Source organism: Protopterus annectens, chromosome 3.part1, assembly GCF_019279795.1.
Source record: "Protopterus annectens isolate FY-2018-M chromosome 3.part1, PAN1.0, whole genome shotgun sequence".
NCBI lineage: Eukaryota > Metazoa > Chordata > Ceratodontiformes > Protopteridae > Protopterus > Protopterus annectens.
The window spans coordinates 1495899366-1495926364 of record NC_056732.1 but is presented as its reverse complement, the minus strand read 5'-3'; the positions used below and the strand labels follow the sequence as shown (position 1 = coordinate 1495926364).

Below are 26999 nucleotides of genomic sequence, written 5' to 3'. Positions count from 1 at the left end.
TCTGAATCACCTTGGATATGAGAGAAAAGGGAGGGAAAGCATAAAGGAGACCCAGAGGCCAATTGTGAACAAGTGCATCTCTCTCGGTGACTCCCCCGGAGGGGGGATGAGGAAGAAATAGCTGCTGCATTTGGGATTGATTGGGCTGGCAAAGAGATTGTAGCAAGGCTGTCCCCATCTGTGGAAAATCTGCTCTGCTATTTCCTGCTTCAGAGACCACTCATGAGGCATCAAAATTGCCCGACTGCGTCTGTCGGCTATCACGTTGGTTGTCCCTGGGATTTGCATTGCCACCAGAAAGCACTGGGAAGATATCACCCATTTCCAAACTCGAATGGCCTCTCGACAGAGTGGGTATGATCTGGTTCCACCGTGTTTGTTGATATACCATACTACTGATGTTGTCTGATTATATTGCAATCGTTCCAAGAGGAAGAAGGTCATGAAGTGTTTGCAATGCCAGGAGCACCACCCTCATCTCTAGAACACTGACATGCATGTGAGCCTCGTGATCTTGCTATGTACCTTGGACAGTACTGCCTAGATAATGCCACCCCCATCTGTGAGGCATCCGTGGTCACAGTGGCAACGGGTTGGCAAGGGACAAATGGAGTGCCCGTGGTTAACTGATTGGGTTGAATCCACCAAATAAGGTCCTTCTTGCAAGAGTCTGTTAACAGAATGTGAAGAGTTAAGGGCAGTTGTTGGAAGGACCACTGGGACGACAGAAGCCACTGAAGAATCTGCATGTATTATCTGGCTAGCAGCACTAGTAGTAAGGTAGAAGCCATGGTCCCTAGAAGCTTCAGAACAGTCTTGGCCTTGACTTTTCAGAGGGGGAGAAGATGGTGAATTTGAAGTACCATATTCTGTGCCCTTTCTACTGGAAGACAAGCCAACATGGTTACTGTGTCAATTTCTGCGCCTATAAAAATCACAAATTGAGAGGGCAACAAGGCAGATTTTTCCCAATTGATAGTAATCCCCAACTGGGCACAGAGTTGAATAGTAACATCCCTGGTCTGAAGAAGTAGATGGCTGGTGGGGGCAGTCAGGAGCCAGTCGTCCAGATACGGAAACACCTGGAATCCTCGATGTCTCAGGTGAGTTGTCACTACTGCCATACACTTGGTGAACACCTTGGGGGCTGTAGTGAGACCAAAGGGCAGAGCACGAAACTGATAGTGACTGGCTCCCAGACAGAAGTGTAGATGACTCATTGATGCCCTGTCCATTTTTATGTGGTAGTAAGCATCTTGGAGGTCTATTGAGCACATCCAAGTGACTTTCCCTAGTAACAGGAGTATAGACTGCAGTGTCACCATCTGGAACTTGCCCTTTACGGATTCATTTAATTTGTTGAGGTCCAAGATGGGCCTCCAGTCCCCTGTATGTTTTGGCACTAAAAAGAATCTGGAGTAAGTTCTGAATCCTTTTTGGTCTGCGGGGATGGTTTGGATGACTCTTTTTGCCAGTAACTTGTTGACCTCCACAGTTGCCTGATCCCTGTGATTGGGTGGAACATCTGGGATCCCCTTGGGGACATGAGGTGGCAGAGAAAAGGGTATGGAATAACCTCCGTTGATAATTCTTTGTACCCATCTGTCTTGAGTGATACTTAGCCAGGCTTCCAGATACAGAGAAATGTGACCCCTGACCTGCTCCAGAGAAGCATAGTCGGGCCCCACATCAGAAGCGCTAGTAGGGCCGGCCTCAAAATGAATTATGGCCTCCCTGGTTTTGCGGTCCACCTCTGCCTCTAGGGCGATGTCTACCATTTCCTTCTCCTCCTCTGCCTCTGAAGGAGGAGGAGTCACCCTGTGCATCCTGGAAAAACCTCTGGGAGTTCTTGAACCACATTTTACCACCTCTCTGACCCTTGGGATACAGTCTAGAGGGGATAGTAAAATGTACTCCCATGGCAGAGAGTGTTTTCCCTTCTTGCTCACACTGGGTGAGTGTGTCCTTTACCTTAGGTCCAAACAATGAAAAGCCATCAAAGGGGGCATTGGTAAAGGTAGACTTGAATGTTTCCGCAAAATTACACAAGCGCATCCAGGAATTCCTCCTTAGGGAAATTCCTGAACCTGCTGCTCTGCTCGCTGCATTGGCTGCATAAGAGATGAGCCTCATGGACGAGTTGACAATAGAATTCAAGGTGGGCAACTGGGCAGAGACCTTCCCTGGGACTCCCTCAGTGGATGTACCTTGTAGAGTCTATCCTAACTCCTTAAGGAGATCTCTCTGAAGCCTTGTAAAGTGTGTAAGGTAGTTCAGCAATCTAAGAGTAAATGCCGCTGACGAAAAGATACGCTTCCCATATCTGTCCATCTTTTGAGATTCTTATAGGTTCATAGGTTGGTACTAGGCTATCAGCCCTAGGGCCTATACAAGCCTAGCCATAACAATTCCCTGGCTATTTCTTCCCACATTATTTACTTTCCTGGACCCCTGTCTAGCAGGGCGACTGACGTGATCCCTGGGGTGAATTTCCTTTCTCCCATCCAATCGTCAAGGTTCCTCTTGAAGAGGTCCAAAGAGGCACTCTGCTTGACATGTATGGGCAATCTATTCCAGAGTCTGGGGAGTCTCTGGATCAGGAACCTATCCCTCCAGCATGTTTTGTTTATTGTGATGACAAGGTTTAGATCCCTGGAGTGTGTAGCTCTGAGGGATTGGGATTTCTTTAAGTATAGCATGTCCAACAGCTCTGGGTTTGACATGGCCTTGTATGTTAAGCAGAGATCGCCTCTGAGTAGACGATATGCGACAGAGTATAGCTGGAGTTTTTTAAGGCGGTCAGCATAGGGCATCTGCTTTAGGCCTGTGATTCTTTTAGTGAGGTATTTCTGAGGTCTTTCAAGTTGTTGCAGATGTCTTGAGAGGTACATACCAAATGGGGCATTGTATTCTATAATGGGTCTAATGAGGGATGAGTACAGTGGGACAATGACCTCCTTTTTTCTGGATGAAAAGCCCTTCGTGATGAGGTGTGCCACATAGAAGGATTTCCTGACTGTTGTGGTGATGTGGTTATCGAAGGTGAGACCACTGTCCACCTGTATCCCTAAGTCTCTTATCACACTTTCTGTGTTTAGTGTACTGCCACCTATATGGTAATTCATGGATACATGTTTTTCCCAAAGGGATAACAATACATTTCTTGGCATTGAGCTTGAGCCCATGGCTCTGGCACCAAGCATCTGTTTCTGTAAGGCCCTTTTGTAGAGTATCCACATCATTTGGGGATTCAATAATGGCTCCCAGTTTGCAGTCATCTGCAAACTTTGTTAGCCAGAGTCCCTTAGTGTTGACCTGTACTTCAGAGAAGTAGATGCCAAACAAGAGCGGCCCCAGGACTGAACCCTGAGGTACTCCACTTGTCACTTGTCTGGAGCTGGATTTGGAGTTGGCTACTTTTACAGTGTGGGTTCTATCAGTAAGCCATTTAGCAACCCATTGGGTGACATAGGGATTAATGCCCAACTTAGTAAGTTTATCTATGATTTCAGAGTGGGGGATGGTGTCAAAGGCCTTGGCAAGGTCTAGATAGGCTGTGTGGATTCATTCATTGTGTCTTTATTCAGCGGATGGACAGAAGAAGAGGTCTCCGCTAGTTCCCTCTTAATGGCCTCCGCCACCACCATGGCATCTACGGGAACACCCTTTGACAAACATTTCTTCTCCTTGGAAGCTGATAAAAATTTATTTGGTCTCCTGGGGACTGATTCCATGGCATCAGGATTATCCCACACTTTTCGACTAATGAGCTCTAATGGTTCGTTGAAGGGTGGAGACACCCAGGAGGCTGAAGGTTGAGACCCGAAAGCCTTCAGGTACACCAACTCCTCACCAGAAGGGGTGATAGTAGGACAGCTGCACCTCTGCTTAAGGATATCCAAGATGTCTACAAAGGAGACATCATTAGAGGATGACTTGGGGGACCCTTCTGACTCCTCGAGGTTGGTGTCTGAGGTAAGAGACTCGTACTGGGAGTCTACATGCTTCCTCTTGCATGTCCTCTTCCATGGGGGCTCCTTAGAAGGATATTCTGGGGAGATCTCGGAAGAATGGGAGCCACCAGCCAGTGGCTCCTAAGGCCGTGGGTCTCTGCTGTCCAGAGAGGGAGTAGATGCTGAGACAGAAGTAGGTGTCCTAGGGGGAAGAGTGTCAGTATCCCTGGTAGGAGCTGATGATCAGGACAGCACACTCCTCATCATCTCGAATGCTGATGTCTCTGGCTCTGAAGACCTCCCCGGCTCCGAGGGGACTGAGGATGTCATTGGTTCCAGAGCCATTGGTTGTGAGATAGATGTAGGGTCTGAGCTCACCCTAGCCGATGCGCCGAGAGGAAGGCTTGGAATCAAAGAAATTCTGTTCCTGGTGTCTCTGTCGGGGCCAACCAGGGAGCTTCGGCTCCTAGACACCATGGAGAGCACCAAGTGTGTTGGAGCAGAACTCGGCTCCGAAACAATCTCAGGGGGAGCTGGAACCAAGGGTTCCACCAGCGGTACCAAACACTCTGGCTCCGAAAGTCCAGAATGGCTTGGAGGAGGAATCACAGGAGGGGTAACAGACTCAAGTGGCCCCGGAACCGACTGGGTCAGAGCCAACAACATTTTAGGTAAGGCAGATGACTTCAGAAGTCTCAGCACTACTCTCTCCACATCTTCTTCCGATAAGCTCCTGGAAGATCTGGAAGACAGTGTGGGAGAACGGGATCTCTGTAATATGGGTGACCTTAATGTAGGGGAGACTGGTAAGGGATCTGTAGACCAGCTCTGATGTCTACTATCAGTGGTCGGCTCCAAACTACCTGGTGCCGACCCTGTAGCAACAGTAGTAGTAATACCCTCGATCAGCTCCGAACTCAGTGGAGCTGAGGAGGCAGCAGGTTTGTCAGATTTAGAAATTTTGAAAGGCATCTCCAATGTACCAGCCGGCGCCGGGGAGGGCTTCTTAGAAGATTTAGATTTCTCCTTTTTCAATCCATGTAACTTGGAAGAGGAGGAAGAGCTAGCCAGATCTTCCTCAAAAGAGGGCTTAAGGAGACCTTTTAATATAAGTTTATTCTTTCTCTCCTGCAATACCCTGGCACTAAATGAGTGACAAAATAGGCATGTTTCCTGTAAGTGGATGGCCCCGAGACAGTATACGCAGTTACTGTGGCCATCCGTTATAGACATCTTCTGTGAACATTTCACACACTTTTTTAAGCCAGATGGCTTATGATCCTTGACCTCCTTAGACATCTCACAGAAGATTGCCAATCAGACACACAGAGAAGAAAAGGGAACGTGGGAGGACTAGGTCCTCTAACTTAAACAGGCCTAGCCCTTAAAGTACCAGCAAAGACACAACCACAAGGACTAGGTCCTCTAACTTAAATGGGCCTAGCCCTGGTAGAGAAAGGAGGGAGAATATCTAGGTCCTCTAACTAAAACGGTCCTAGAAAGGAAAGGATCGGAAAGAAGGATTAGAAAGGAAATATAACAGTCTCGCACACACACCAGAGAAGAAATACAATCTCTAATAATTCAAACAAAGAGAACAAAGGTCAAAACCCCATTCTAACTGCAAATACAAATAAGCGGAGAGCTCCGAAGCAAAAACTATTTATTTTAATCTAAGCACACTGAGAGAAAGCTTATCTAAATTAGATCTAATGCACACACAGTCTAAACTACGCACAAAGGTGCCTACAACCACTAATGTCAACAATATCTGAATTAGGGATATATAAATATATAAAACAACCCCAGTGAAGAAACAAACTGGCACACAGGATACCAACGAGAATGATAAGGCCAACGGCCAACTGTTTTCAGAAATACGTAACACAGGAAGAACTCTAGTAACTGCAAAACTATCTAACTACACAGATGACACTAATAACAGCTATCTAAAGCTATCTAAATATGAAAAACCGCAGAATTTAGCCAAAAAAATCAGCAAAATGTGTTAGACTTAGCCATGGCCAAGAAGAAGCACATCCAAACTGGGGATTGTACTGGTGCACCATGGGATACCTACCTAGCCACGAGCCAACTAGAACACATTGAGCTTATAAAAAGGCCGAGTCAGAGCTGAAGATTGGCTCCGAACTCATGTGTAAGAATGAAGGCGAGATAGGACTACAGAACATCATATGTCTGTGGTAGTAAGAAAAAGTGTATGCTGCTCAACTTATAAGCAAAGATATAGCTTCAAGAAAGTCATCATTCCATTATATTCAGCCCTCATCAGCGCCATCATTGGGTACAATGCCCCTTCAGTGCTTACCTGACCAGGCACATGCAACAACTGGAACATCCATAGAGGTTCCTCACCAAAACAATACCGGGCTTTAACAACATGTCCTATGCAGATCATCTGAAAGATCTATCCCTATATTCTGTTTCCTGCAGACTGTTAAGGTGCGACCTATGTCTGGCATGCAAGGCATCCCTGGATCCTGCTCTGATGGCCTCTTGCAGATCCACAAAACAAATAGCATCAAAGCTACCTGATCTAGGAACTTAAACATTGCTTGGTTGCGACATAAATAGGACATGCTGGAGGAACAGCCATGTGACTCAGATAATACACCTTCTCTGGAACAGGCTTCTCATTTTTCACTCTGTTTGACCATAACTTGGACTAGTGGATGGGAAACTGAAAATTCACTCCTGGTCTGTTACCTATGTCACTAATGGACAGAGGCAGCTTGTAAATGCTTGACCACCCATGCCCTAGCTTACACATTCCCCTTAAAATGACCTCTAAAGCACCACGACCTGTTGGATACATTTGGGATGCATGGCTTGGCTTAAAAAGGCCTTGTGCTCATTAGCCTAGTATATACCTATGACAGAGCATCTATTGGTGACAGTCCCTTATTGGGGGATCATGGCAATGTAGTTATTGCCTTTGGTGTTGTAGTGGAAGGCAAACAGATCATAGCAAGGGGTGTCCCAGCGGTTAAAAATTTGCTTTGTTACTGCTAGACTGAGGGGCCACTTGTGAGGCATAAGAAGAGATCTGCTGAGCCTATCCACGAAGCAACTGAATAATTCTGGGATGTGTGTTTCTTCTAGAAAATGGTGCAATGATATTGCCAAACCGTTATTGCTTCCTGATACATGGGGAGAGATCTGGTTCCTCCTTGTTTCTTGATATACCCAACTACTGTCATGTTGTCTATTTGGACAGATATCATGCCCTGGAGAAGGTAATCTTGAAGTTCCTGCAATAGAAGGAGAACAAACCTCAACTTCAAGACATTTCCCTCTATGACAGGCCCCAGTGGATTAATGGATAAGCCACTGGCCTCCTAAGCCAGGGATTGTGGGTTCGAATCCCATCTGGGGTGATATGATCTTGATACAAGTGACCGCATGTAAGGTCTCAACTTGGTCTGTGACATTAATAGAACTTGTTGACAGGATAGATTTGTGTCCCAACGATTTCCCCATTTGTGGAATAGACTTCCTCTCCATGTCAAGCAGTGTACCTCACTAGCCTTCTTTAAGAGGAACCTGGATGACTGGATGGGAAACAGACAATATACCCCTGAGATCCCACCTATGTCCCTGCCGGACAGGGAAAACAGGTCCTGACTTTGTGGGAACATGGGTGAAATTCTTGGCTAGGCTTATAAGGGCCTCCGGGCTAATAGCCTAGTATCGTCATATGAACCTATGACAAAAGAAAGCCACAATGCCTTATCTACAGGAACTAGAATCACTCAGTATTAAACCCAATACCATTTTCCTAGCTGAGCTAAACTAGCTAACAACAGACTGGGAAACCTACACTACCACTAGTGCACAAACACAGATTCCTGACATTGTCAATACAAATGCCCTGGAACAATTAGTCAGAGTACCCACTTGGGGAATAACATCTTGGATCTTGTCCTAACTAATTTGGGAGCATCTTGTACTATCCCTTGTGCATCTTCATCACTTATTAGGACTGACCATAAAGCAGTCTCCTTTGAAATAAAACTGAAATCAGAGATCCCATCCACCCAAGGTACCTTTAGAAATTTCTTTAAGACAAACACCTACTCCTAAGTGATATATTGGCAAGCTTTAAATCCCCACCAAACCCAGTTAACTCCACTGAATATGCAGAAATGTACACCACCACACTATGCCAGCATGTAAACAGCGGATGCAGCTGTACCCTGTAGGAAAAAGTGCAGAGCAAAACCCAGAAATAAACCTGCATAGTGGAACTATAATCTCAACAAGCATTCTAATAAAAGGAAAAGAATTTTGACAAAAACTAAGAACAGTAATTCCAAGAATGTTAGAGCATTTCTCACTGAAGTAAACAAACATCTCAGCAGCTTAATAAAGTCAACCAAAGTCAAGTTTGAGGCTAGAAGAGCTACCCAAGCCAAAGACAGTTACAGAGTACCTCACTGAACCTCCCTCTTCAAATGCAACCTTGATGAGTGGATGGGAAACCATAAATTTGTCCCAGGGATTCCACCATTGTCCCTCATTGACAGGGGTGACAGGAGCTGACTGAGGTTTCTTTTTTGGGGATAGACTCTTGGCTAGGCTTTTAAGGCCCCCAGGGCCATTAGCCTAGTAACCTCCTATGATCTTATAAGACATTTTTTAGTTACGTTCATAATCTCAAAAGTACAATGCAGCAATGCACGGAGCTGATTGTGAATGATGTTATCTACATTGAGACTGAAGACATAGCTAACCTACTAGCTGATAAATTTAGCCCCCCTCCCATTTGCCCCTCAAGATATACCTGAAACTGGCTCACTTCCAGCTATTACACAAGACCAAGTCCTAAAAGTGCTATAAAAAGCTAACATTGCTGCATTGATGGGTCTTGAAAATATCTCTGGCTGCATCTTAAATATCATGAAGTAAGATTTAGTCACACCCCTAACAACACTGTTCAGTCTCAGTCCCATATAGGTTTTGTACCAAGTGAATGTGGAACAGCTACAGTCATTCTCCTACGTAAGGGAGGACCTTCCACCCAGGCAATTACAAACCCATAAATCTGACCGGCCTCATATGCAAGGCCATGGAAAGACTTATCCTGGAATTAATCAATCAGGACACAGGGGACTTTCCAAACACTGGCCCATCTCAGTCTGGATTCATGAAGAGCAGATCATGTTTACTCAACCTGGTGTTTTCTTTTTTAAAAGGTCACCTAAGAAATGGATGAATGCAAAATGGTACACATCGCATATATTGACCTGACCAAAGCTTTTGACACAATTTCCCACTCAGGCATAGTAAAAAAGATCAATAAACTGGGAATAAATCCCTGTGTCACCCCCTGGATTGCCAAATAACTCACAGATAAGATGCAGATAATCAAAACAGGGGAAGTTACCTCCACAAAAAGACCATTCACCAGAGGAATGCCCCCGGGGTTCTGTCCTGAGACCTCTCCTGTTTGGTATTTACTTTTCTGAAGTAAAAGTCAATATCAAAGGGCCCTGGCTGACTGTTTCCAAATGAGTGCAAGCTAGGAGCGGTCATTGAATCCCCAAATGACTTAGCTATCCTGCAGGAAGATTTGTGTCAAATAAATAGCTGGTGTCAAAATCATGGTCTGAAACTACATGGCAAAAATCCATTATTGTATCCTTTGGGAAGTCATCTACTTCAGGGAACTGCCACATTGACAATACACCACTAAGAACTGGGCCACTTGTTTGGGATTTGGTAACTTATGTGGACGGTGATCTAACTTTGATCAATATGTGTCTGTTGTTGTAAGAAAGTGTTTCTATATTGTACAACTTATAAACAAAGGGATTGGATCTAGATCTTGGCATGTCATTGTCCCTCTTTACTCAGTCCTCGTTAGGCCAGTCATTGAATATAATGCTCCCTTTGGCATGTATCTGTTCACACATGCAACAACTGGAATACCCGCAGAGATAACTTACGAAAAAGGATACAAGGCCTAAACAACATATCCTACATGAACTGACTCAAAGCCCTGTCACTATACTTGGTATCCTACAGACTGCTAAGTTGTGACCTGTGTCTGCCATACGACCCATTACTGATGGATTGACTGCGCATCAGCAAGTCAAATGGTATCAGAAATACTCAGTCTAGGGATCGAAACCTCTTACACAACATCAACAGAGTGGTTTAGAGGGACAAGTATATTTCACAGAGGATACTGTTGCTATGGAACAGACTTCCCAACCACAAAAAACAAAGTTCATCCCTGTCCATTTTCAAGTGCAATTTAGATCTATGGATGGGAAGCAGAAAATTTAACCCAGACTGCCCCCTGTACTACTAATGGACAGATGCAGCTCATAAATGGTTTATCCCTTACATGGATCCCCTAAAGTAATTTATGGTATGATCCCAGTTATTCTCATTAGGGGTAATATATAATTATTGACAATGGGATGGGCAAGGCCAATCTGTAATGAAATGAAATAGGTTATTTTGAGTGCAAAAAGGGAAACTGGATAGGCTTAAAATGGCCTGCAAGGGCAGCTAACCTAGTGCTTACCTATGAATCTATGAACCTATTAATGTGAGTACTGGCCTCCTTGTTTGTCCATAGTCCTTGGACAATTATCCCTTTGTAACCCCCCCCCCCCCAGTTGGATGTGTCCATGGTTAAGATCTCTACTGCAGCAGAAGGAAGGGTTTGCCAAAGTGGACCACGGGAGATTGAAACCACAATCTCAGGTGTTTCCAGCATGAGTCTGTTATTATTATACTCTGTTATTATGATAGTCTTAGAAAGGGGATGAATGCACTACAATCACTAGGCCTGAAGTGGCCATTGCAAAATCCTAATGGAAAATGTTTACGGTATACCCTGAGGATTGAAAAGCCCATGAAGCCTAATACCCTCACAACTATGGCTGCAGTAGGAGAAGAGGTTGTGAAACAAAGACTAAACAGCTGACTTTAAAGTCTGAATCCTGTCTGGAGTTAAGGAGACTATGGGACAAATAATGTCCAGATAGCACCTTATAAATGTAATTCTCTGGACTGGATGAAGGTTGGACTTGTGTGGATTTACTGAGATTCCCAGGAACTGACAAAACTTCTGAAAATAATTCTTGGCCTCCAAAAGGGACTCCAGCAAGGAGGCAGCTACTGGTCAACTATCTAGGTACAGGAAAATCTTACATTCCATTAAATGCAGATCAGCTGCTATGACAGCCAGAATACCCTCAGTGCTGTGGTGAGGTCAAATGGCAAGACTCTGAACTGGTTATGACTGGTCCTTATCTGGAATGAGGGAATCTACTTGACACTTTTGCAGTCTATATGTGCTCTTGACACTTTTGCAGTCTATATGTGAAGGTAAGCCAGTTTGAGAACAGGGAGCACTTCCTTTCATTCACCCCAAGACTTGGTAAAATTGATTACATCATGACCATTCTGAATTGGGTCTTCTAGGCATACTTGTTTAGTAGTCTGAGGTCCAGAATGGACCTGAGGTCTGCAGTTTTCTTTGGAACCAAAAAGTACTTGGAATAAAATCCTGACCCTCTTTGGTCTGGTTTGGTGGGACCTCTTGGATGGCCTTTTGGCAAGAAAAGAAGCTATTTTTATAGCCATGTTTGCCTGATTGGGTGGTACATCTCGCAATGGCCTGCTGAACTAGGGAGGCATTAGGAAAAATGGTCCCCTGTCAGAGAAGGGACTGTGATATATACCTTTGCCCTTGGGCCTGAATCTATTGAAAGGGGCAACTCTGCTGTGGCTGCCTTCATTAAGAGGGTGAGTCAAGCTGCTGATGTTTAGACTTCCTAAACCAGAGTGGATCCAGTCCTTTTTGGTTCCTGCAGTAATATCTCTGAGCAACTCAAACTTAACTCCATCAGCATAAATAGTCTTACCATCCTGCTCACACTTCTGCATCTTCTCCTTCACCAACAGGCAAACAGGGAAGACCCATCAAATGGGGCATTGGTGAAAGATGCCTTGAAATGATCTGCAAAATCACACAGGTACAGCATAGTGCCTTATTACTAAACCAGCCCCAGCTGCCATGGCCATTTCATCCATCAGGTTATGCATAAGGTGCATGAAAATATGGTACTACTGAACATGGCAGTAAAGGTAGTGTCTAGTTGTCTTATCAACTTATCAACTGCATTATCAGGGGTCTCTGAGAACAGACAAGGTCTGATGCTTAATTCATATGTGTGACATAGTTCAGTGCTCTTAATGCAAAAGTGTCTTAAGCATATGCCTGGTTCCTAAATCTAGCCATCACCCTAGACTTGTTGTGAGATGAAAAAGGTCATGTCTTCAGACAGCTCTCTCTTGGTAGCTGACATCACAATGATGGAGTCAACTGCCAGAGATTTGTCCCAATGTTGCATATCTTTTGGTGAATGGAGAATTCTGTCAGGCATATGTGGAACTACTTCATAGATATTGGGCTACTGCCATGACCTCTTAATCACTAAGTCAATCAACTTATGAGTTGAAGGCACCAACCAGGATATAGCTGGTGCTGACCCATAAACTTCAAACATACCGCCTTATCCTGATAGGGGGAATCAATGGGCTAGGCTCCCTGTGTCTCATCAATTCCTAAATTTCACTTAAAGAGGTGTCTTATGAGTGGGTTGTGGGGATCCCTTCTGATCCTCTGAGTTAGTGTCTGAGGTGTGGGACTTTTATCTGCTTTTGGGCAGAGGGTTTGAAACTTACAGGACAGCTCTGACTGAATGACATCTGATGAGAAAAGGATAAGTGGGAGTGGGATTCATGGGATGGAACCATATCATTTGGGTCCTGTAGCTCTGCTCTCTTAAGAGAGGAAGTTATTCTCCCTAACACATGAAAAACCAGTCCAACATCCATTGGATCTGAGGACACCACCTCAGCCACAGGATCTGACCATCTCTTTGAAGGGATGGCCACGGCTGAAGGAGGGATCCTAATGCTGGGATACTAGAAGTTTTTTTGGGGGACTGGAACTGAGGTCCCAAATGCTGAGGACTCTGACACGATCAAAAGAGCCAAATCTAACAACCCAGGTGATGAAGCCAAAACACTCAAGCCCATGGTTCAGAGACTGTGCTAGCTCCAACACTGCAGGAGTCAAGCAAGTCAGGTCCATTGATGAGTTTGTTCAAATGGAGCAAGAGTTATTCTTTAACACAAAATTAAGATTCCAAGAAGGAGTCACCTGTTTCCTAGTAAGTTCCTTATGCAACACCCTTTCAAAAATATTTTCACATGAGGTTGCATGGGGGGAGTCATGGGCAAACATGCTGAAATGGCCAACAAATGAACCTTGAATGAGGAGTAAGACAGGCTAAAGAATAACAACTCACACAAATACTGTAAAACCAGAGAAACACTAGCCCTGGATGGGTGCTGGTTCTTCTCCTGGTACCATCTAGAACACATTTTCCATTTACTAATATATGAGTTTCTAGTAGTATGCTTTCTTGCCTTTATTAATACCTTGCTTCAAATCCTGAGGGAAAAAATGTGCCTAAAAGGTATTAAAATTCTATCATCCAGGCAGTCAGTTGTAGTTTGTTGCCTGGACCACAATGGACACACCACAATGCTCACTAGGGAGTTCTTTTGAAGCTTCAAAATAACCTTGGAAATTAGTAGGAAAGGTGGAAAATCATACAGGTACATTCCTGTTTAAGGAAAAGAAAATGCATCTGTCTCACAGTCCTTCTTGCATGCAGTCCTGAACAGAGTTTTGCTAACTGATTGTTGTCAGTGGAGTCAAATAGATCTTTTTGAGATGTTCTCTACAGGTGGATTAATTTTTGGAAGATCCCCTGATTCAGTTTCCATTCATGATGGTCTGTCCGAGTCCTGTCCATCTTGTCTGCCACAGACTTCTGCTCTGACATTATGTATGATACCTGCAGAGTGAGACTGTGCTGAAAAACCATATCCTGGGCTGCCACGGCTAGTCTGCACAAAGGGTAAGATCCAGTTCCCCTTTGCTATTTTATGTACCACATTACAGTGGTGCTTTCTGTGAGCAGTAGAAGAGGTCCAGGGATCACAGATGTTTGAAAGAATTGATAGCATTTATAAAAGCCAACATGTATATTATGTGTATGTGTTTTAGTCTGTTTATTTTGTTCCAAAGATCATGTACCTTTATCTCTGTAGACACTACTTCCCAAGCAGTCTGAGGTGTCTGTTGTGATGACTGTGTTGTAGCAGAAAGGGAAACTAGGAAGTAGATAGATCTTGTTGATGTGTTCCCCACAGTTGGACCAATTCTTAGAAGACCGCCATGTTTCTGTTTCCATTCATGAGGGTCTCTCTTGGTCCCGCTCTCCCTGTCTTTCACACAATTTTGTTCTGATGACATGTAAGATACCTGTAGCATGGGACATTACTGAACAGCTATATTCCTGGCTACCTTGCCTAGTCTACACAGAGGCTAAGATGTGGTTCCCACTGTCCTCAGAATCTGAATCAGAAATCTGTGGAGACAACACATAATCTGTGCCTTCAGAATAATTTTCAGATTCAAACACTTGAATCTCTTCAGAAAATGAAGAAACCTTTTTTTCACCAAGAACAGCCATACAGGAAGGCTCAATAGTCTGCATTAAACTCTGAGCTAATCCCAATAAACTACTCATGTCCAGGAAAACTGAGAAGAGAGAAGACATATGTTTATGTTTTAGTTTCTTTTTGGCAGGAATTTCTGTAGAAATAGACCCACTTTTGCCAGCAAAAGCCTTACTAGGGATGGGCACAGTATTCTGGCGAGGTACAGTGGGATTCTCTGCCCCTTTTCCTTGACCAACAAGCATGGCATTCTCTTGCTACTAAGGGCACTCCAACAGTCACAGAAATCATGTCTAACCCCAGTCCATGGTGGCTGTAGGGACTACAACAATGGGACCAAAGGAAAAAGATGAGTGGTCCAAGGAAGATCTTTGGCCACATCAGTCACCCACCTGTTGCTGAGGCACTTTGATAGGCTGCTGTAGTGGCAAAGGCTGTTTTGATGGTGGAAAAAGGAAGAACCAAAGATCTGGTAAGTTGTTCCATGGGCAAGAAAAAAAAAATAGGATCACAGGGAATGCCTAGCAGCAATAGTCAGTAAAACAGGTAAATAGTAAAAAAGTAACTTTTTCCCTGCTAAAACATAGTAAAAGGCACTTTAAACACTCGCTCTAGCCCTCAGAAGTAAAGTAACACAACTCTTACCACAGAAAAACATAGTTTAAAGTTAGTTTTAACTTTTTACCACAAAAGTAAAAGCAACACCTCTGTTCAAGAGTTCAAAAGTCATGTGACAGTCACTTTCACCTAGCTTAATTGAATAGGTTTTACAGAAAAACTAAGTTTTCTATCATTAAAAGTTAAGTGGAAGATGTTTTTTCACCAAAGGAAACATATCTGCCCAACAATGGAACAGCATTATCTGACTGTCAGTCCATGAAAGACAGCAGAGAAGCACTTTCTACAGCATCAGAAAAGGTCTGAAGGGCTTGTTACCCAAACCTGACATTAAATCAGCTAAGTTCAAGCTAACAGTTTGGGCACATGGAAGGTGACCTGAAAACCTTGAATGCTGATAAGATGTTATATACTTACCAGGATATAACCCACATAGCTTAGGCTACTGTAGCACTAATCCTTATGAAGAACATAAAGACAGACTAGATAACTCTAGCAATCCTTATCCACTGTCAAAAATCTGTTTATACTTCAATGTATCGTTATACTGCCTGCAAGTGTTCCTGTTTCATTTTATGAACTACAACATAAATCATTTTTGCTAAGCCTGGCTCATGGTTGAAAAGTTTCAGTAAGACAAGTCTAGCCATGCCTCGGCAAAGTCCTGAAATGAATACATTTATTTACATCTGTTGCAATCAGTAAAGAAATTATTGATGTAATAATGGCATTAATATACTATCAAATCAAACATACCTTGTGATCCAGGCTCATGAAGCCAAGTGCATAACCTAAACATTCAACTTTAACTGCTTCCCCAGAAAGAGTAAGAGGGGTAAATGACACATGTATTGTGGCACTACCCTGTGCTGGAATCACCTGAAACCATAAATAAAATGAACGTTTATTGAGTATAGTGATTTATGAGGATTTACAATCCTATAAAAATATTCTTTCATGCATATTTACGAAAAAAAAAAAAAAACAGTGGTGGAATCGATCAGTTGTGTAATATGCAGTGAAATGCATACATCTACTTTAAATGCTTAAAAAGTTAAGTATACTGTGCAGAACAAGAACTTATTGCCAGGAGCAAACGGGAACAGCATACAGAATATAATCATATATAGAATCATAGGATCGTAGTGGGATACTAGGCTAACTGCCCCAGGGCCCTTACAAGCCTAGCCAAGTTCTACCCATGTTCCCAAAGGTGTCTGTTTTAAGCAAGCACTAAAATCAGCACCTATTGCCCCTGTTCTAGAGAGGCACAGGTGGAACCCCCAGGGTGAATTTCCTGTTATCCATCCAATCGTCCAAATTACACTTAAATAGGGCCAATGAGGGGCTTTGTTTAACATGAATAGGAAGCTTGTACCAAAGGTGGCACAAGCAGTATTAGACAACTCTGTCTTTCCCAAAAAGTTCTGTTGATGTCACATACCAGGTTAAGGCTCTTTGAGTGAGTAACCCATGTGCCATTTGACTTGCGAATGTGCAGCATTTCCATTAAAGCTGGGTCAGAGATTGCTCTATATGCAAGGCACATGGTATAAGAGAAATGAGACTGTGGCCCCACCACATAAGTTATTAGTCTGCTAATATAAATTTTTCATAATTTTCCCATGTTGTTTCATAATATGTTCAAGAGTGTAAAACACAGTTTTGGTAAAGGAAAATACCTTGTTTAACATCATAGGTTTTTAAAATGCTACATTTTGCACATTTTTCAATGTAAAGCATTTAACAGCAATCATACAACAGTTTATAATTACAATGTTTTGTAGTCATCTGTTTTCTAGCTTGCTAATTTATATCTAAATTTATGTATAAGTCCATATTTATATTCCCTCCATTGTTTCTCTTGTTTCCAAGTCTGTTTTTACATAGGGTATCTTCTGTTAGCTCTCTCTCCTTTTGACCATTGTCTTTGCTCCACAGTAAGAGATGCAGGGGGGTAGGCACTGCATGGATTAAGAGCAAGTTGTTTCATGTCTGAACTGACCTGGGTGACATCATTTAGGTGCGGATCACCAGGCTCTGCTCAAGGCTGAAACTGTAGGTGGACAATAGTCCTCCCTGTCTTACTGTGATACCTCAAAAGTAAATGAATATCATCCCTGGTCTTAGAACACAGCCTGCACCGCTGGTGCCCTGACTACACTATGCTGTTTGATGCTGAGCTGATGTACAACAAGACACACACTATATCAGCCTTACTATTTAAAGTTAACCTTGCATTTATCACGATGTCATGGCTGCATGATAACTTTGGACCATTATCTGGCAGCATCTATCCTGCCAGGTTTCAGTGTTATTCACGTTCCTGACAGGGAAGCACCACTGGTAATACATCCATTTATTTTTCAGCAGAGCCTAATGTGATCTAGGTGACTGGTGGAAGTTCCATTACATTTGAACGTGTCCTCTTTGCAGGAATGAATTGCATATTTGTCTTTGTGTGCCATTTTCTACCAGAGTTCTCTTGTATCTTCCTGGAACATGAGCACAGCCTCAAAAGAAGGCTTGTTTTATATGATTTTAATGTTTGGGTCCAAGACAAATCAAACAAAATTGCCATGGAATTACTAAGCTTTTTGGAAAGGCTCTGGCTTCACACAGATATTTATCACTACAGTCCATATTTATGGACAGTCCTGGACTTGATCTTTCATCTTGGTTTTACAACAATGGATATGGTGACAAAATGTATTTCTTGGTCTGATCATCACCTGATCTGCTTCAGGCTTGGTCTCTCACTGATGTAACCATGTTCAATATTAAGCTGGTCCATCATAGGCATTTATGTAATATTGATTGTTGCTTCCTGATACCTAAAACAGATCATCTCCTGGAAATAAACAGTGCTGATGGCGCAGACTACTTTGTTATGCTTATAACTTGGCCACAACTGGGACTCTGGACACTGTTACCTCAGTGAGTGTGCAACCAAAACTACTGTGCCATGTAATCCATGGTGAGGCCCATGAGATGAGGAGATCAGGGCAAAATCTGAGATGCAGATGGAAGAGCACTTGTCTACAAAACTTCAGACTTTGTTTGAATGCATATTACTTGACATACCAAACAGAAAGCTCACTTAAGAAGGCATATTTTCTGTCAGCTGAGACCTCTCGTGCATCTAATAACATAGCAAGGCCCTTCTTGAGTGCTGGACAGAGAATGAAGTGCAGGCAGTTTTACTGCTTGAAAGATCTTTTCTTCTCATTGTTAGGAAAAAGAAGTTATGTACCTACCATAACATTCCATGTTAGCTGTTTTCATCTCGCCTTCCTTCTTGCTTTTTGGGTTCGGAGCCGATCCTCGGCTCTGACTCGGCCATCTTCTATAGCTCGAGAGCTGTTTACTGGCTCGAGGCTACCCCTTATCCCAGAATGCCCAGCGTCAGCTACCCAGATCTCCTTTGTGATAGCGCACACTAGACATTAGTAGAGTAACTAAAACTGGTTGTCCAATACACCTAAACAAGGAAAGAGTTATAGATTTATCTGGCATGTGAAGTAATAAAAGATGCTCAGCCAGTGAAAACAAAAGGGAACTCCTCACAATCCTCTAGGAAGGGGGAAGGAGGGAGGGACACAAGAAGAAAGGCGAGATGAAGACAACTAACATGGAATGATATGGTAGGTACATAACTTCTTTATGTTAAGTTGTCTATCTCGCCTTTGTTCTTGTGTCCCTCCCTCCTTCCCCCTTTCTTCCTAGTTCTGCCTTGTTGCTGTGATTAGGAAAGAAAACTGGGAGATCTATGGATTGATTTAAATTGTTCTCTGAGCACACTTTAGGAATAAAGGATGGATTGGTCCTCAGAGAAACTCTGTCCTTGTGAAACACCAGGTAAGGAGGACGAACACATAGTGCTTGAAGTTCTGAGACACATCTAGCTGAAGTGAGTGCAACCAGAAAAAGTGTCTTCCAAGAAAGAAATTTTAAAGAGCATGATGCTGCCAGTTCAAAGGGAGGCAAAATTATGGAGGCTAAAACTAAATTGAGATCCTAAGGAGGTGGAGGATCTCTAACTGGGGGTCTAAGAAGAGATGTTCCTTTCATAAAGGCTTTGCAGAGTTTATGAGACATTATGCCAGAATTAAACATACCGATATGAAAATTAGAAATGGCAGCTAGTTGTACTCTAATGGTAGCGGAAGCCGCACCAGACTGAAAAAGCTGGGTTAGAAATTCAAGAATTTCATGGATTGGGGCTGAGAAAGGATCCAAATTTCTAGATTCTGCCCAGTAAGAAAACCGTTTCCATTTACTAGCATATGTTTTCCTCGTAGTAGACATATGTGCGGAAACAATAATATCACAGACTACTGGGGAGATATTGGAAAGCCTGGCTAAGGTTGGAAATGGCGTAACCAAGCTGTGAGCTGGAGAGTTTGAAGGGATTGGTGCAACCCACCTGATTGGTGAATCAGAAGATCTGGAACCAGGTCCAGAATCCACGGTTGATCCAGAAGGTGGAGGTGTAGGAACAGGAACCATATTTGTCGAGGCCAATATGGGGCAATGAGGATCATTTTGCAACCCACTGATTTTGCTTTCTGTATGAGTCTTGGAATTTGGGGAAAAAGGGGAAAAGTGTAAAGAAGTCCCTGAGGCCAATCGTGGACTAGAGCATCTCTGGGTATATGACCTGGAAGAGGAAGTAGGGAGAAGTAGCTGCTGCATTTGTTGTTGAGAGGAGTGGCAAATAGGTTGCAGCAAGGCAGTTCCCATTTGCAGAAGATAAGACCCACAACTTCCTGATTCAGAGACCACTCATGGGGCATGAGGATAGCTCTGCTGAGCCTGTCCGCTTTAACGTTGGATTTCCCAGGGATGTGCATTGCTATCAGAAAACGTTGGGAGGAAATCGCCCATTGCCACAGTCTGAGTTCTTCTCGACATAAGGGGTAAGACCTGGTCCCGCCCTGTTTGTTGATGTACCACACCCCTGACATGTTGTCCATTTGGATTGCAATGGTCCCAGAAGGAAGAGAGTCTTGAAGGGCTTGCAATGCTAGGAGATCTGCTGTCATGTCTAGGACATTGATATGCAAATGGTACTCGTGAGGTTGCCAAGTGCCTTGGACTGTCCTGCTTAGATAATGCCCCCCCCCCCCTATCAGGGAGGCGTCCGTGGTCACTGTGGCTACTGGAGGGGGTTGTATGAAGGGTCTGCCCTGAATTACTTGTGGGGAGACCATCCACCAAGAAAGGTGCCTTTTGCATGTTTCTGTGATCAGGATCATGTGAGACATGAGTAGTTCCTGGAAAGACCACTGCATGTAAAAAAGCCACTGAAGGATTCTCATGTGGAAACACGCTAATGGGACAAGAAGAATTGCAGCTGCCATGAAGCCTAGAGCTTGGAGGACATGTCTGACTTGAATCCTTTTGCTCTGCATTAGAATTAACACTTGTTGACAAATAGTGGAAACTCTTTCCTGTGGTAATCTTGCAAATATTTATTTTGTGTTTAATTCTGCTCCAATGTATGCAATAGACTGACAGGGCAACAAGGCAGATTTTTCGAAGTTTACTGTAACGCCTAGTTGAGTGCATGATGTGACTGTATAATCGCATGCCTCTAAGAGTTGATGCCTGGTGGTAGCAGTCAGGAGCCAGTCATCTAGATAGGGAAACACCTGGAATCCTTGACGCCTCAGGTGAACCGTGACTACTGCCATACACTTGGTGAACATGCTGGGGCTGAGGTGAGACCAAAGAGCAGAGCTCTGAACTGGTAATGACTGGCCCCTACCTGCAAGCGAAGAAATCTCCTGGAGTGTCTGTCCATCTTGACATGGTAGTATGTGTCCTGGTGATCTATGGAGCACATCCAATTGTCCTGACCCAGAAAAAGGAAAATGGACTGCAGTGTCACCATCCGGAACTTTTCTTTTTGTACAGATTTGTTCAATCTGCTGAGATCCAGTATTGGTCTCCAGTCCCCTGTCTTTTTTGGTACTAAAAAAAATCTTGAGTAAGTTCCGGAATCTAGTTGGTCTGCGGGGACTTCTTGAATGGCTCTTTTTTCTAGCAGTCTTGAAACTTCTGTGACTGCTTGATCCCTTAGATTGGGTGGGACATCTGGGATGGGCTTTTTCGATTCTATGGGGGATTGATGGTAGGGAATTTTGTAACCGCCGGATATGATGGATAGTACCCATCTGTCTCTTGTTATATTTTGCCAGGCTTTTGGGTACAGCGAAAGTCTTCCCCTGACTGCCTACAGAGGTGAGCAGTCAGGCAACCCTTCAGGGATGCTGGAAGGGTTTGACAGAGAAAGTTTCTCTGTCAACCTGGTTTTGCGATCCCCCTCTGCCACGAGGGCAGCATCTGTTATTGTTGTTTCCCCCTCTGCCTCTGGGGGAAAAATCACCACGTGTGTCAGGCAAGGGTCCCTGGGATTTTCAGAACCACATCTTTCCATTCTTCTGACCCTTGGGATAAGGTCTGAAAGGAGTGGAAAAATCGACTGCCACGGCAGAGAGAGTCTTGCCTTCCTGCTCACACCTGGTCAACGTGTCTTTCACCTGAAGCCCAAAGAGAAAACAGCCATCAAAGGGAATATTGGTGAAGGACGCTCGAAAGGGTTTCGCAAATTGACACAGCTGCATCCAAGCATGTCTCCTGAGAGCCACACCTGTCCCTGCGGCTCTGCTCGCTCCATCGGCTGCATAGGAAGTCAGCCTCATGGAGGAGTTAACTATGGAATTAAGAGTTGCAAGCTGAGAAGCTACTTTGGCTGGTGCTCCATCAGCTGTAGGATCTTGAAGGGTGTCTCCAAGCTCTTTCAGGAGATCCCTTTGAAGACATGTAAAATAGCATAGATAATTCAGGGACCTCATTGAAAAGATCGCTGAAGCAAACATTCACTTTCCATATCTGTCCATTGTCTGAGACTGTTCGGAGGATGAACAGATGAACAGGTCTCTGCTAACTCTTTCTTGGTGGCTGCTGCTACCACCGTGGCATCAATGGGCACACCTCTGGAGAGGAATTGCTTGTCCTGGGGGCTGTAATAAATTTATTTGGTCTCTTCGGAGTAGGTTCCACAGAATCTGGAGCTGACCAAGCCTTTAGAGCCATTTGGCAATTTTGTTATAGCATGACTTTAACTTGTCCAGATCTGATTTTCTAGTATGGGTCAGGATTGGCGCTGCATAAGTAAGTGTTGATAAGAGGTGAGTTTGAGCTAGGGTGATTCTTGTTTTATCTGTGAGAAGGTTTTTGTGTCTATAAAGGTTCCCATTTTTTTATGAACTTTCTGGATTGTTTGTGCTATGTGTAGATCGAAAGATAGGTTATTGTCTATTTCAACTCCTAGGAGTTTTGTATGGGTGGATGGAGAAATGATAGTGCTATTTCTAGATGAGACAGAGAAAGTTGAGGGGGTAGATTTTGTTTTATTAGAGGTGAACAAGAGTAATTTGGTTTTATTGGGGTAGAGAATGAGTTGGATGTCAGTGATCCAAGTTTCAGTAGCAGAGAATGATTCTTGGGCTAGTTCTTGTAGGTTGTTGACAGATGGGACTGCGCAGATGAGTGTAGAATCATCTGCATACTGAGTTAGTAAGGCTTGTTTCGAGGAGGTGTATAGACTGTAAAAATAGAGAAAAGTAGTGGGCCTAATATTGAGCCTTGTGGTACTCCTATGGAGTTAGGGAGAGGAGGGGATAGTTCATTTTGCCATTGAACAGATTGTTGTCCATCAGATAAATAGCCTTTGAACCAGGAGATAGTAGGAGAAGTAAAGGATAAAGAGTAAAGAGCATCCAATAGTTTAGGGTGTGAGACCATGTCAAATGCTTTAGACAGGTCTAAAAAGATAGCAGATACATAGTTGTTGTTGTTTCTATGATGATTAATCTGATTGGTGAAGGAGAGAAGGGCAGTTGTACTATGGTTTGGGCGGAATCCATGTTGAGTGGAGGAGAGATTGTTTGTATTCAAAAATTGCATGACTTGCAAGTGAATGCATTTCTCTAGGAGCTTAGATAAGGGAGAAAGAATAGCTATAGGCTGATAGTTGGAAAAGTCGTAAGATTTACCACCTTTGTGAAGAGGTATAATGTAAGATATTTTCCATAGTTGTGGTACATAAGCTTCCTGAATGGACCTGTTTATTAGGACTGAGACTGGGTATGAAAGGGAGTCAGCTGCAATTTTTAGGAAGTTTGCAGGTAAACCGTCTGCTGTGAGTGTGGTAGGTTTTAGGGTGAGGAGGAGTTTTTTAATTTTAGATGTAGAGACAGGTGAGAGAGAGATGGTTGGTTGGCAGAGCTGCTAGGAGGGCTCCCTACAGTCATGGCTGCTGAGTTATTAGTGTTGGATAGTTGGTTGGACAGAGTTTGAATTGAGTTTATGAAATGACAGTTAAGCTGGGAAGCTATATCTTTGCTGTTAGTATCGGGGGAGGTAGGGGTGGGGTAGCAATTGTCCCAGGTTTTAGTAGTGAGTTGATACTATGCCAAAATTTTGGGGGATTTGTTGAGTGTTTGTTATGGAGACCTAGGAAGTAGTTTTGTTTGTCTAGTTTAGTTTGTTTTTTATTTGTCTAGTTTAGTTTGTTTGTTTTGGCTAGATTCTTAAGTTGTTTATAATTTTGTTTGGTTTGATCAGAGTTGTCTTGTTTCCATTGCTTCCAGGCCTTGTCTCTGGTTTTTAGCAGGGCTCTTGTGTCCCTACTTAACCATGGGGCATAGTTTACTTTGGCTTTTATCTTTCTTCTCAGACCCCCAGCAGAGGTGAATGCCAAAAAAGTATCAGTGAGTGCAGGTGAGGCCAGGACACTGATAGTTTTGTAGTGACTGCTGTTAGTCTGTTATTTAAGTAAGTAGATTAGATAGGCAGAGTATAAGGATGTCACTTAAATACACTTAATCAGAGGGATTGCTAGAGCTGGGAAGGGCACTGTAAGGATGGCTAACACCAAAATACCTTAATTAGGTTTTAGGTACTGGATAGTAGGGGAAATATTGTGGAGGTTTTCTGCCACCTACTGGGGAAGTTGGGGAATCCCTGTGAGTGTGCACGCTGTCCGGGCTCAAATATACCTCGACTAAATTAATTTTATTTAAAAATGATGTAGCACATATAGGGTTTTTGTTTTCTTTTTAAAAAACAACCACAGCAGCTTACATGCACTTAATGGCACAGAGCACGGTTTATGGAGAGACTAGGTCCACCGCCTTGCTGTATTCACTGGGTCGATTGCTTTCCTGGGCAGGAGGGAGTTTAGACCATGCTGAATGCACTTAATGGCACAGAGCACACTTTCTGGAGAGACTAGGTCCACCGCCTTGCTGTTTACGATTGCTTTCTTGAGCAAGAGGGAGTTTAGACCGTGCTGAATGCACTTAATGACACACAGCATGCTTTCTGGGGAGACTAGGTCCACTGCCTTGCTGTTTTCACCGTAGTCGATTGCTTTCCTGGGCAGAAGGGAGTTTAGATCATGCTGAATGTACTTAATGTCACACAGCATGCCTTCTGGGGAGACTAGGTCCACCACCTTGCTGTTTTCACTGAGTCAATTGCTTTCCTGGGCAGGAGGGAGTTTAGACCATGCTGAATGCACTTAATGGCACAGATCACACTTTCTGGGGAGACTAGTTCCACCACCTTGCTGTTTTCACTGGGTCAATTGCTTTCCTGTGCAGGAGGGAGTTTAGACCATGCTGACGACATGCACACAACACGCTGGGAATGGAGTCTGTTCCAGTGGATGTATGGCCTTAGATTAGGTTAGATTTTCTGAAATATGTAGTTCTTCCCATCTATGGACATCCAAACTATGTAGGATTTGTTCCTCTCTGTTTTTGGGTTCAGGATATAACACTGGGAGATGAATGGTCTAATTTAAAGTAAACACAGAAACAACCTTTGGCATAATGGAAAGGTTGGTTCTAAGACTCACACTGTCCTCGTGCAAAGTCAGAAAAAGTTACATTGACATTAGGGTCTGTAATGCAGATACCTATCTAGCTGAAGTCAGACCAATAAGCAAAACAGGCTTCCATGTGGGCTCGCTCCACTCCCCTACCCTGCCCCCAAATTCCACCTGCCCCCACTACTCCTACTTTTATTTCAACCACTCCTCACCCACTCAAGACAACCATCCAGTCAAAGCCTTCCCCCTCTTTACCCCTCCTCATTTCACCCACAGTAATTAAATACATCACTAATTATATACATCACTCTTTCACTAATCCCTCTCACCCCACAGCTCTTCTCCGAAACTACTAATCCTCCTATATTAAACTACCTTTTTCTAACCATGGTTCCTTTACTGTTCCTAACACTCTGAACCCCCATCTCCCTCCTGCTACTCCTAACTATATACCATGCCAGCTCCTATAGCTCCAATCAGCTTCCACTCTCTACTCCTTACCATACTCCCACACAAAACCATCTCCTCCCTCACACAAATAATCATTTCTTTTCCATCTCTTCCTCTCTGTTTCAGCTGAAACCTCTGCACCTTTTTAATCCTAAAATTATTTCCACTAGTGCTAAGACACTCTTAAACCAATACTAGACCATCCAGAATACCCTAAATCCAAACCAAAACACACTAAAATAACTTCCTTCAATGACCTCATCTTAGTTGGAGACATTCACCCCAACCCCAGATCTAACCCACCCACAAATAACAATTACCCTTCCCCTTCCTCTTACCTTTCTTCCCCCTACAATACTCTTAAATTTTTCACACTCAATGCCCAGAGTCTCAACAACAAAGCACATCAGTTTCAAGCATGGCTAAGTCATAACCAACCTGACATTGTAGCCATCTCTGAAACTTGGCTCAAACCCCACACCTCTGACTTTGATATCCTACCCTCTGGATTTCACACTCTTAGATGTGACTGCCCAAAGAAAGAAGGTGGAGGTGTTGCATTAATCTATTCCAATCTACTTACCTTAATTCCCCTACCAAACCCCATTCCTAAATTCGCCAATGCAGAACTAACAGTTGGTTTATTAAAAATGAATAATCACAAAAGCCTCTGTATCATCGCTCTTTATATCCCACCCGGAAATAACATCTCAACCCTGGAAGACATACTCCAATGGGCCTCAGCTGAAATTAACCTTGAAACTTACATACTAGGTGATGTAAACATTGACTGGAATAAAACCAACAATCCCATACCCTCCCTGTCCATTAACCTCTTTAACTTTACTCAAGTAACCTACTCCATCACCAGACCCAATAAAATAAATCCCCCAGGATCCACTCTTGACTGTATCTTAGTCACCCATCCAAATAAAATTACCAACTATGGCACCATCCCTGACTCTATTAGTGACCACCTCCCAGCTTTCATTTACCATGCAACCACCTACCATCCACACCAATATCAATATATTCAGACCTGAAATCTTAGTAAATTTGACCCCCAAACCTTCTCTAACTATCTCAAACAAATGAATTGGAACATTCTAAAAACCTTCCACTCGATAAAGCCACAGACCACTTTAATTCTACTTTCCTAGATGCTCTAAATTCCCTACCTCCACCAAGGAAAAAAAGAATAAAAAATATAAGTGCCCCTTGGCTAACCAAAGAAACAAAGCAAATTATGCATCAAAGAGACAAATCCTGGAAGCTTTACCAAAAGAATAAACTTCCCGAAACCCTTCTCCAATATACACAGCTCCGTAACTTTGCAAAAAAACAAATCTTCAAAGACAAAAAAATCCTATTATACTAAGCTCCAGTCCAACCATCCCCAAAACCCTAGGCTTGTTTGGAACTCCATAAACTTGCTGCTCAACCCAGGCTCCAAAAATAACCCCAGTCCAGACCCAAGTAAATCTGACCTCAAATTA

At 43.4% G+C, this 26999-nt stretch overlaps 1 protein-coding gene across 1 annotated transcript in view; it reads right to left on the bottom strand.

Moving 5' to 3' along the window:
- The window catches only part of DLEC1 (DLEC1 cilia and flagella associated protein), a 2498134-nt gene that overhangs the window by 495837 nt on the left and 1975298 nt on the right, over positions 1–26999 (bottom strand). Inside the window, exon 31 of the mRNA XM_044067561.1 lies at positions 15906–16028. Coding sequence (XP_043923496.1) covers positions 15906–16028 — 123 coding nt within the window. The remainder of the gene's footprint in view (positions 1–15905; positions 16029–26999) is intronic.